Source organism: Salmo salar, chromosome ssa16 (genome assembly GCF_905237065.1).
Source record: "Salmo salar chromosome ssa16, Ssal_v3.1, whole genome shotgun sequence".
NCBI classification, from domain to species: domain Eukaryota; kingdom Metazoa; phylum Chordata; class Actinopteri; order Salmoniformes; family Salmonidae; genus Salmo; species Salmo salar.
Window position 1 is genome coordinate 17399731 of NC_059457.1, and position 12946 is coordinate 17412676.

General features: G+C 43.3%; 1 protein-coding gene across 4 annotated transcripts in view; it reads left to right on the forward strand.

Annotated features, from left to right (window-relative positions):
• The first annotated feature begins 77 nt into the window (after positions 1-77).
• Positions 78-12946, forward strand: part of LOC106573309 (inositol 1,4,5-trisphosphate receptor type 2) — a 176171-nt gene continuing 163302 nt past the window's right edge. For all 4 annotated transcript variants that reach the window (XR_006759687.1, XM_045697031.1, XM_045697032.1 and 1 more), the window contains exon 1: positions 78-495. Coding sequence is in view for 3 of the 4 variants with exons in the window: in XM_045697031.1 (XP_045552987.1) it covers positions 404-495 (92 nt within the window). In the remaining variant the exon portion in view is untranslated. The remainder of the gene's footprint in view (positions 496-12946) is intronic.

Below are 12946 nucleotides of genomic sequence, written 5' to 3' on the forward strand. Positions count from 1 at the left end.
AAGATGTAGCCAATTTGACTTTGTGACTGTGGTAACCCTTTTGACGGGATAGGCAGGCTGCTCTCTATCTGCAGCTCTGACAGAACCAGTCTCCTCCCTCAAAGTTGATACGAAAAAAAGAACTTTATGCTGTCTGTCACACGGGAAGAAGTTGGATTCATGAACTAAAACTATTTTTTTATATATTAACTCAAAGTTTTTGCATTGTCTTTTTCAAATTTGGACTGGAGAAAACAGCAAAACATGTCTCGTTTTGGGGCGTTAGTCTTTTCAATTTGACGAGTGAAACGCAGGTTTGTTGCCAAGCTACACTGTAACGTGTCAGCAGACCACTTCATCAAAGCAAGACTACTGCATGTCCTGCTTACCTGGAAAGCCAACTTTTGGACAGAATTAAGCGAAAATGTCAGACAACAGATCTAGTTTTCTTCATATTGGAGACATTGTGTCGCTTTACGCGGAAGGCACTGTCAATGGCTTCATCAGCACATTGGGGTATGTTCCCTCTAATTAAATATTATGTAAATATAAACCATGTTTTATTCAAATGTGACAACCATGGCATGTAAGCGTACAGGTTCGTTTGTTGGCCAATACATGAACTGAGTCAATGTCGGTAACACATGGCGATGTCAAAGGTTCAAACATCGGAAGTTGAAGAAAAGGCCTAACAAGCGAATCCATCAAGGAGGAAATGCCGCCTATGAACCTCACACATTTATGCAAATATAACAGGAATGCAAAGCATTATAATGAAGTAAACTGCATACAAGAAGGCCTGTGCCTCTCCAGTGTAGCCAATGCGTGTGCAATGTCCAGTCACACATGCTTTCAGACACTTTATTACTCTTTGGACGCCAAATGGTTTCTTGGGAGAATATCGCGCTGTGAACCATTACGTACTCAAAATAGTATTCAGCTTTTTCACGGAAGGTCGTGGCTCTCTTGTCAGAGCAGCACGCACTGTGAGACAGCTGAGGAATTTCACTTGATTGCTCACACCTGTTTGATCAACATGTCTTCCTTGACCTGTAATGTAGTGAATTTGTATATGTTCACCAGGGTGTCCCCAATGCAACTTGAATAATGGTTAGGTCGTTGAATGTACTCTTGTGGCCAATGCTTTAATCTGCACAGTCATGGATAGGAAACGTTTTAAGAACTTTTCCTATTTGTTTTGTTCATCACATTTTTGACTTTGGGGTAATGAACACATTTCCAAATGTACAGAGAATTTGAGAGGTACTTTCATGTGTTTTACCAAACAGTGAAGGGTCAAATAAGGTCTGCCTAGTTTAGAGTAAATGTATGGCTTTCTGTTAGTACAGAAGATAATTGACTAGTCTACTCTGAGTGTGGGAGTACTGGTTGCTGAACCAGAGCAGGCCCAAAACTGACTTGGTGAAATGGTGTACTATTGTACTTTTTTAAGCCATTGAAAGTTCACTATCAGTAATAACAGCTAATTCCAAGGACCATCAGAGATTTTCTACAAGTATTGACTCTCAGAAGATAATTGACTAATGGTTGTCAGCTTTGATATTATCTTGAATTTACAATGTACCACAAAGACATGAGTTTCTTCTTGTAAACACTATAGTGCTTATTGAAATGCGGCTCCAGTGCATTAGAGAATTTCTATGCTCTGCCGTCTAGGCCCCAGAACAGGCAGGTGTGAATACACTCGTTCTGTGGAAAGAGTCTGCCCTACCCACCTCTCCCTCACATTCTCTCTGCTCTCTCTCTGTGTCTGTGCTTTTAAACAGCCACGCCAAAAGCATAGCAGGCATTTGCCTAACCATCACTGTTACCATAGTTACTCCATGGATAGCAGTCTGAAAGAAGTCTCTATAAAAATGACACAATCGTCTCTACAAGGCAGAATGTTGAATAAAGTGATATTTAGACTTTACCGGTTGTACATGCTGTTGGTCCTTTTGGTGGTATGAGGTGGAGATGGGGTATCCACAGGAAAGTGTTTATCTGAGTTTTTGCTGCGCCGGTAGTTTCTGTCGCTTGTATTTTCAATCTGTTGATACATTGCACGTGATGCACAATATGTGAACAATAGCCGAATGTAGTCGACCGATGCGTGTTTACTCGCAATCAGCTGGAAGTGTGTGCTGTTCGGTTAGGCTTGGCCATATTGTGCAAGTGTTGGCCGAGTGCGCATTGCATCAGTATTGAAAATTAAAAACCCGAAATACAGACCAGCGTACTGAAGGTCGGGTTGATAAAATATTCCTGTGGCTATTTTGTATCAGATTACCTCTGACATAGGGACAAATTGGAGGACAACAGTTAAAGTAAGTTGAAATGAAGTTTGGGAATGCTGAGCCTACATGTTAGAGAGGTGTAAGTATTTACCTCTCGGGATTCTAAAGCGGCTCAGCAGGCATGAGCCTGGAAACCCGATGTTGAATTGTACGTCAGGCATAAATTAGCGTTTGGATCAGGAAAGTTTCATTTCATGAGCTCAACAAGCCAGAAAGATGAATAAAATTATATTTGAACTAACTTGACCTGTTGTCTCACAAGGACCAACCACATGGACAATCTATCCTCAGGAATGTATAATTATGTTAACTTTTCAAAGAACTGGTTGTGCATTCAGATTTCTATCAACTGGAGCATGCAAGATGAAAATGCATGCACGAGATGCATGCTTCAGGTGATAGAAATCTGTTCTTTGGAAAGTAGCTGTAATAAAACTTACCACCTGGTCATGTCGCCAGGCAGGCCAAAGCTCCATCCCACTAAAACAAGCTGAAATTTCAGGTGGTCTATTCAAAAAGCGTATACATTAAAAGGGCATTATCATAATTTTCACAGTATTATTCCAACTTCAATGTGGAAATGTATATAAAACACAGGAAAGTCACGTTTTTGACCTCACACGGCCTTTAAAATAGAATTTGATTCAACATTCTGGTTTGTAGAGGTCGTGAGAGGAACATTTCCTGATCCAAACGCTCATTTCTGCCTAACGTTGAATCCAATGCAATTCAACGTGGGGTTTCCTGGCTAACGTGAGCAGGGGATCACTCCTGAACTCCTCTCTTGATGTCTACGATCATGTTGGTAACTCGGAACCCCATTGTGTTTGAGACACAACAGCCTCATTCCAGTAACTTCAAAATGCCTCCTTGTTTCCATGTGATAATCACTGATGTGTAAAGTGAGTGGATAAATCAATCTCATTGCTTTCACCAATCATACTATGCTAGATTAGCAATGCCAAGCAGGAAGGAATGGAAATGGGGCCAGTGTTTAGATGGGGACAGACTGGCTTGTAACCTGGGTGGATGAAGCCTATAAAGGCCACAAACGGACTTGTGCCAACAATATGAATCATGACTGACATTGTGTTACTGAAAAGTTGCAGTCAGGTAACTTGTCAAGGCCCATCTCAATGCAAATGTCAGGGCCATAAAATGTCAATGCAAAGTGCATAGTAGAGAGCTCTGCTGTTTTGAACGAAAGGCATAAAGTCAGTAATGAATCAGTGATTCATTAACTAATGCAGTCTGACGTAGCCAGGTCTGTATGGTGTGCTTTATCAACACTACACACACCTAAAAATAAGCCTCATTCATGGCCCAGAAAGTCATTGGTAGAGTTCCTGCCCGACTACATTGCAGGTGCATGCTCGATCTTACAAAGCCTGGACAGGTATGCAACATATCAGCTAGCCACATACCATACGTAAGGCCATGCTTTTTGGTATGGAAATGGAGGCACTGTGCTTCGACTGTTTCAGTATTATCCACGTGTTGCTGCAGGTAGGACATCCCTAGGAAATGTTCTGTAATTGACACAACCTGAACCCAGGTTCGATACCCGATCAGGAATTCACTAGAATATACTTCCATAGCTGGTTTCGTTGACTCTCTCCATTAACTGCCCCTATTTGACACATTTTTAGCTACAACTTCAACAAGTCCGTTGGAGAGTATCAGCTTGAGCAAAGTGAGGTGTAGAATCACTGATCTACAAATAGCATTCCCTGCCAAATAATAGATTTTGTGCAATTTTAAGATTTGCAGAGCAATGCCTCCCCTGGCAAACACAGGCACAACCAGACAGTAATTGATTGATTGGAGACAGCTTGTGTCAATTACAGAACATTTCCTAGGATTTTCTACCAGCAGCAACACTAGTGGATAGCGCTGGAAATGCTGGCTTCTGCACTAAAATCATGGCCCTAATCATATGATTTAGGTTGTTCTCCTGTTTAGATGATGCAGATGCATTCCAGATCTTACATAACATACCTATCCAGGCATACTGTCAGCTAATCACATCATGGTTGCATCCCCTGCTCAGACATTGCATGCATCAACCAATGGTTGCGTGCCACATCGTTGACTGTGCAGTCGGGCACGAGATTGCTACAACGTGGTTAGCTGATATGTAAAATACCTATCCAGGTGCTGTAAGATGTCGGCAACATCTGAGCAGATGAACGCGCCCCATATCTTATAGCAATCTGGTGCCCGCCTGCACAGTCTGACATGGCATGCAACCATTAGTTGATGTATGCAGCGTCTGTGCATCTATTTGGGCAGAAACTCAATTGTCTGTCCCTAATGGCACCCCATATAGTGTACCCTCCAACTGCTCACCTCTCCCTCAAAGCACATTGCAGGAGAGGATCCAAGATCCTTCCCCCGGACCTCCTCCTCCAATTAGATTTGAGAATTATGTAAGGCGAGGAATTGAGGAAACCAATGGTTTGACGGCTAGTAATGTTTTCAGACATGCATGGTATCATGAATGTTGGCTGGCATTGCCATTACTACACTGCTCAAAAAAATAAAGGGAACACTAAAATAACACATCCTAGATCTGAATGAATGAAATAATCTTATTAAATACTTTTTTCTTTACATAGTTGAATGTGCTGACAACAAAATCACACAAAAATAATCAATGGAAATCCAATTTATCAACCCATGGAGGTCTGGATTTGGAGTCACACTCAAAATTCAAGTGAAAAACCACACTACAGGCTGATCCAACTTTGATGTAATGTCCTTAAAACAAGTAAAAATGAGGCTCAGTAGTGTGTGTGGCCTCCACGTGCCTGTATGACCTCCCTACAACGCCTGGGCATGCTCCTGATGAGGTGGCGGATGGTCTCCTGAGGGATCTCCTCCCAGACCTGGACTAAAGCATCCGCCAACGCCTGGACAGTCTGTGGTGCAACGTGGCGTTGGTGGATGGAGCGAGACATTATTTCCCAGATTGATTCAGGTCTGGGGAACGGGCGGGCCAGTCCATAGCATCAATGCCTTCCTCTTGCAGGAACTGCTAACACACTCCAGCCACATGAGGTCTAGCATTGTCTTGCATTAGGAGGAACCCAGGGCCAACCGCACCAGCATATGGTCTCACAAGGGGTCTGAGGATCTCATCTCGGTACCTAATGGCAGTCAGGCTACCTCTGGCGAGCACGTGGAGGGCTGTGCGGCCCCCCAAAGAAATGCCACCCCACACCATGACTGACCCACCGCCAAACCGGTCATGCTGGAGGATGTTGCAGGCAGCAGAACGTTCTCCACGGCGTCTCCAGACTCTGTCACGTGCTCAGTGTGAACCTGCTTTCATCTGTGAAGAGCACAGGGCGCCAGTGGCGAATTTGCCAATCTTGGTGTTCTCTGGCAAATGCCAAACGTCCTGCATGGTGTTGGGCTGTAAGCACAACCCCCACCTGTGGACGTCGGGCCCTCATACCACCCTCATGGAGTCTGTTTCTGACCGTTTGAGCAGACACATGCACATTTGTGGCCTGCTGGAGGTCATTTTGCAGGGCTCTGGCAGTGCTTCTCCTGCTCCTCCTTGCACAAAGGCGGAGGTAGCGGTCCTGCTGCTGGGTTGTTGCCCTCCTACGACCTCCTCCACGTCTCCTGATGTACTGGCCTGTCTCCTGGTAGCGCCTCCATGCTCTGGACACTACGCTGACAGACACAGCAAACCTTCTTGCCACAGCTCGCAATGATGTGCCATCCTGGATGAGCTGCACTACCTGAGCCACTTGTGTGGGTTGTAGACTCCATCTCATGCTACCACTAGAGTGAACGCACCGCCAGCATTCAAAAGTGACCAAAACATCAGCCAGGAAGCATAGGAACTGAGAAGTGGTCTGTGGTCCCCACCTGCAGAACCACTCCTTTATTGGGGGTGTCTTGCTAATTGCCTATAATTTCCAACTGTTGTCTATTCCATTTGCACAACAGCATGTGAAATGTATTGTCAATCAGTGTTGCTTCCTAAGTGGACAGTTTGATTTCACAGAAGTGTGATTGACTTGGAGTTACATTGTGTTGTTTAAGTGTTCCCTTTATTTTTTTGAGCAGTGTATATGCGTCACATGCAACCTCAGCTCAACTGGCTTTGATAAGTCTATAAATCCATATTGACATATGATAGTAACGTATAACCTCTTACTTCAAATAAGTTCCTCAGCTCACACCTTCTTTTACAAACACTCAGAGTTCCCCTCAGGCTGATTCTTTGCCTAAGTCCAATCCTCTTCTGCTGTGCTTATCTTGCTGACATAATCAAGCAAACACACCAAACAAGTCCACACATTCTAGTTTAGTAGCACTAGCTCATTTGGATGCATAAGGTAGCCTGAACTGTGCATGAACTGTTCATGGACCACTATTTCAGCTACATAGCCTAAATGACTGCGGTTAACTTCATCCATGCTCTAAATGTTATCTGGTTCGTAGTGTACATGTAATGTCAGTCTTATATTGGCAGGTTACACATCATTAGGTTAAAGGAGAGCTGTGCATCACCAGCAAGTTGAAGCGTGTCCAGAGATCTGTTGATTTAACAAAACTCATTGACCAGTAATTTGGCCATTCTACAGCTTTTTACTATCAGAAGATCTCAGTGTGGTCACACATTGTGTATTTTCTCAGCCTTGTCACGGTCTGGCGTCCTTTGTCTTGCCATAATGTGTAATGGAGCGATAATTTGCCTACCTTGTCCGTATCCTGTCAGCTGGATGTGCTGCTGGTTCTTTTTTAACTGAGCTCCAGGACCAGGGTCGCATTCATTAGGTCATGCAATGGAAAGTGTTTCTTATTGGAGTCTAAGTAGTCCTTCCCTGTTTACGCCAGTCTTCCATTTTGGTTCCTAATGAATATGACCCAGTTATTTGAAATGCGCTGGCTGTCATGGCACTGGTTAAAGCCTGACTGTTTCAACTGAGCAAAGTTATAGGCCTATTCATTAGGGCACACTGTAGCAAAACATTTTGCAATGTAAAATTTTTAAATGTGTTTCTTATATTCGACAAGGTTCAGGCAGTCCCTCCCTATTTCAGTCCGTTATTCTTCCGTTTGGTGCCTAATGAATGCGACCTCAGGCTCTCGGTACTTGAGGTTACTCATTAATGCGCTAAACAGACTGAGGAGTCTTTAGTTTATCTCGAGTCTTCCTGTTTTGCTGTGTAGCACATGATCTGACATCCTATTGTTTCTCATTTAGATGAGACTTTGATATGGGAGCTGAGGAATAGGAAATATGCACAGCAACAGCCAGCCAGTTAGGATTAAATGATCAAGAGCCATGGCAGCAAGAGGAACTACCTGACTGACTCACTGCACAGGACTGCTAACTTTGTCTGAACCAGAGGGACCGTGCCTTGCGTTTTCCCCTTGGCCATTCATCTACTTGACTATGTCCTTGTAATCCAGTAAAGTGTCTAAGATAAGTTAGGGATGTGACAAATGAAACAATTTCTTAATGTTTAAACATACATTTTTCTTTTAAATCGGTTTCCCGTTAAAATACGAAATTCATAGAATTCCATGTGACTTCACAATGCAGCTGCACTGCTGCCAGCAAAGGTTTGGGTCTAAAGATGTGTCTCTTTAAGGTGGTTAAGCATTGCACCTGTTCTACCATTACTGTACCTCAATTCCACCTGGAAAAGTTTGCATTTCACCACCTTCTCATTTAACAAACATTTCCTGAATTGTTCCATGGGAAGTTAAGCCCAGGGAAGTTTGGGAATTTTGCTTATATTCATCAAAAAAGTTAGCTTATAACAGTGAACATTTTTTGTGGGATACACATCAGGCAATTCTAGGTCCTGTGGCATATTTTGGTTAAACTATCCCCAATTCAATGGAATTGCAACCCTCTGGATGCACAGTGCATTCTTCCATCACACGTGCAGCTGATCTTGCACACTAATGAGATGCTATTGATCCCACACTACTACACTGTCTGAGCCAAGGCCTACATGATTTATGGTAAGTTTTGATTGCAATACTGGGTGGGGTGAATATATTTTCTGACACATTCAACTGCCAATGTTTGTCTATGGAGATTGCATGGCAGCGTGCTCGATTTTATAGACCTGTCAGCAACAGGTGTGGCTGAAATAGCCGAGGGGTGTCATGGCCATGTAGTGTGTGTGTGTGTGTGTGTACTGTGCCTTCGGAAAGTATTCAGACCTCTTGACTTTTTCCATATTTTGTTACGTTACAGCCTTATTCTAAAATGGATTGAACAATTTTATGGGCTTTCCTCTGACACCGCTTGTAATATACAGCTGAATTCGGAAGTTTACATACACTTAGGTTGGAGTCATTAAAACTCATTTTTCAACCATTCCACAAATTTGTTGTCAACAAACTAGTTTTGGCAAGTCGGTTAGGACATCTACTTTGTGCATGACACAAGTAATTTTTCCAACAATTGTTTACAGAGAGATTATTTAAATTATATTTCACTGTATCACAATTCCATTGTGTCAGCAGTTTACATGCACTAAGTTGACTGTGCCTTTAAACAGCTTGGAAAATTCCAGAAAATGATGTCATGGCTTTAGAAGGTTCTGGTAGGCTAATTTACATAATTTGAATCACTTGGAGGTGTACCTGTGGATGTATTTCAAGGCCTACCTTCAAACTCAGTGCATCTTTGCTTGACATCATGGGAAAATCTAAAGAAATTAGCCAAGACCTCAGAAAAAAATTGTAGACCTCCACAAATCTGGTTCATCCTTGGGAGCAATTTTCAAACGCCTGAAGGTACCACGTTCATCTGGACACACAATAGTACGCAAGTATAAACACCATGGGAAGACACAGCTGTCATACCGCTCAGGAAGGAGATGCGTTCTGTCTCCTAGAGATGAATGTACTTTGGTGCGAAAAGTGCCAATCAATCCCAGAACAACAGCAAAGGACCTTGTGAAGATGCTGGAGGAAACCGGTACAGAAGTATCTATATCCACATTAAAACGAGTCCTATATCGACATAACCTGAAAGGCCGTTCAGCAAGGAAGAAGCCACTGCTCCAAAACCGCCATAAAAAAGCCAGACTACGGTTTGTGACTGCACATGGGGACAAAGATCGTACTTTTTGGAGAAATGTCTGATGAAACAAAAATAGAACTGTTTGACCATCGTTATGTTTGGAGGAAAAAGGGGGAGGCTTGCAAGCCAAAGAACACCATCCCAACCGTGAAGCACAGGGGTGGCAGCATCATGTTGTGGGGGTGCTTTGCTGCAGGAGGGCCTGGTGCACTTCACAAAATAGATGTCAACATAAGGAATGAAAATATGTGAATATTCAGAAGCAGCATCTCAAGACATCAGTCAGGAAGTTAAAGCTTGGTTGCAAATGGGTCTTCCAAATGGACAATGACCCCAAGCATACTTCCAAAGTTGTGGCAAAATGGCTTAAGGACAACAAAGTCAAGGTATTGGAGTGGCCATCACAAAGCCCTGACCTCAATCCTATAGAAAAATTGTGGGCAGAACTGAAAAAGCGTGTTCGAGCAAGGAGGCCTGCAAACCTGACTCGGTTACACCAGCTCTGTCAGGAGGAATGGGCCAAAATTCAACCATCTTATTGTGGGAAGCTTGTGGAATTCTACCCAAAACGTTTGACCCAAGTTAAACAATTTAAAGGCAATGCTACCAAATACTAATTGAGTGTATGTAAACTTCTGACCCACTGGGAATGGGATGAAAGAAATAAAAGCTGAAATAATTCATTCTCTCTACTATTATTCTGACATTTCACATTCTTAAAATAAAGTGGTGATCCTAACTGACCTAAGACAGGGACTTTTTACTAGGATTAAATGTCAGGGATTGTGAAATACAGTTTAAATGTATTTGGCTAAGGTGTATGTAAACTTCCGACTTAAACTGTAGGTCCTGGATTGAGGACGCTTGGCCCCAGTGATGTGCTGGGCCATACGCACTACCCTCTGTAGCGCCTTATTGTCAGAGGCCGAGCAGTTGCCTTTCCAGGCGGTGATGCAACCGGTCAGGATGCTCTCGATGGTGCAGCTGTAGAACTTTTTGATGATCTGAGGACCCATGCCAAATCTTTTCAGTCTCCTGAGGGGGAAAAGGTGTCGTCGTGCCCTCATCATGACTGTCTTGGGGTATTTCGACCATGATACTCCAAGGAACTTGAAACTCTCGACCCTCTCCACTACAGCCCCGTTGATGTTAATGAGGCCTGTTCGGCCCGGCTTTTCCTGTAGTCCACAATCAGCTCCTTTGTGTTGTTCCCGTTGAGGGAGAGGTTGTTGTCCTAGCACCACACTGCAAGTTCTCTGACCACCTCCCTATAGGCTGTCTCATCGTTGTCGGTGATCAGGCCTACTACTGTTGTGTCGTCAGCAAACTTAATGATGGTGTTGGAGTCGTGCTTGGCCACGCAGTTGTGGGTGAACAGGGAGTATATTAGGGGACGAAGTACACACCCGACGGGCCCCAGTGTTGAGGATCAGCGTGGCATACGTGTTGTTGCCTACCCTTACCACCTGGGGTCTGCCAGTCAGGAAGTCCAGGATCCAGTTGCAGAGGGATGTGTTTAGTCCCAGGGTCCTTAGTGCCCATCACTAAGCTATGGTGTTGAATGCTGAGATGTAGTCATTGAACAGAGTTCTCACATAGGGTTTCCTTTTATCCAGGTGGGAAAGGGCAGTGTGGAGTGCGATTGCATTAGCTGTGGATCTGTTGGGGCGGTATGCGAATTTGAGTGGGTCTAGGGTATGCGGGAGGATTCTGTTGATGTGATGGTGCCAGGTTTCCTCCACTGTTTTAAGATGGTCATACTAAGGATTGTTTTGATTTAGAATTTTTTAACCCCTTAAGGCAGCGTTTCCCAAACCTCAGTCCTCGTGAACCAAAGGGGTGCATGTTTTGGTCTATGCCTTAACACTACACAGCTGATTCAAATGATCAGATCTTGATGATTAGTTGATTCTTTGAATCTGCTGTGTCGTGCACCCTTGGAGTCCCGAGAACCAAGTTTGGGAAACCCTGCCTTAAGGTATTATTTGATGGAACATTGAATTTGGCCTAGAGGGGTATAATAGTTTCTAGGCCAAAGTGTTACAGACTTTAAAGTGAGAAGACTGTTTTTCAGCCCACAGGACTGCCGCTGACTAGATGTTTTTTTTTCTTCTTTTTTTCCCGCACCATTCTTGGTAAACTCGAGGCACGGTCGTGCGTGATAAGCACAGGAGGCCAGCCGTTTCCGAGATACTGGAACAGGCGCACCTGGCACTGAATATCATACCATACTCAGTCGCTCGGGTCACTTTCTTTTGCCCATTCTAACGTAAAATCAAACAGGAACTGGATGCCTGTCTGCCTGCTTTATATAGCAAGCCACGGCCATGTGACTCACTTTGTAGGAGCGAACCATTTTCGTGAACGGGGTGGTGTACCTAATAAACTGGCCACTGAGTGTATACAGTGAGCACATTTTGGAGCAGAGGGTGTTAAATGTAGCATAGCCTACTTGTGTTTAGTTTCAATCAAAGCACATATTTTGCCTAGTGGCGCTCTGAGTTTTGGCCACGTGGCAGAAATATGCGACCATTCGCACAATCATCCTGAAATCTCATAAGAAATTAGGTGCTGTTTTTTGCCTTCCAGTAATGTTATACTATGCTGTTTTATATTCGGGTCTGTTATGTAGAATGCTGTAATGTGATCTTGCAGACCATTGAATCAGCTTTGATCTAACTTCGCCAGAGTAACCTGTTCTTTATGAGTAGAGCGGAGTGTGCGAAAAGTAGAGAATATTGCAGATGCACAGAAGCTACGGGACCTTTAGCTGTTGGGAAGAGGGGTCCAGAAATTCTCCACAGCCACAGTTTTAACTTTAGTAGTGCATGTAAGAAGAATGCAGTTAGCTACCTAGCAATTTTCCCCTCCCATGTTAGCTAGTGATAGCTACTGTTGATGATGCATAAGCTAGGCCTATTTGCAACATCTCCATCTCCTGGCTGCATTTACCCGCCAGATTCAGTAGCATGAACATCTGAACATAATTCATTTTAGGTAAATTTAGAGTCAAATATAATAGTTTCAGTATAGTTTGTTTTTCCAACTTGTTTTTAAATTTTCATTTTTTTTTCTCATTTTACCCTTGATGTCTTGTTTTGCATGTCTCGCAAATTTACCAAAGTAGCCTAAAGTTCGCCTCTTCTCTGGTTTTATTTAAATTACACAACTTTCCCCAGGCCTTTACAGCCTGATTGTTTAGTTACTATAACACAGCAAAGAATAGCTTTAGCGATAATTGCACTGTGATTTACATTTTATGGGGGGGACAGTTTTAAAAAACGTTTTTATTTTTATTTTTTAAACACCACTGCTGTTTAAATCGGGCTGAGCTTAAATCTATGAATGTGTTCAAATCTGGAGTCAAATGAGGATATGGATATCACAAAGGAGGAGCGATACAAAAGTTACTGAATATGCTAGAAGTAACGTGCGGAAAATGAAAACACCCAAGACTAAGCTATTTGTAAATATTTTTCAATTGTAGGGCAAGGGCATGGAACTGCATTGGATAGTTTCATTGGAGGGCTCTTCCCCCTCAGGAGGCTGAAAAGATTTGTCATGGGCCCTCAGATCCTCAAAGTTCTAAAGCCGCACCATT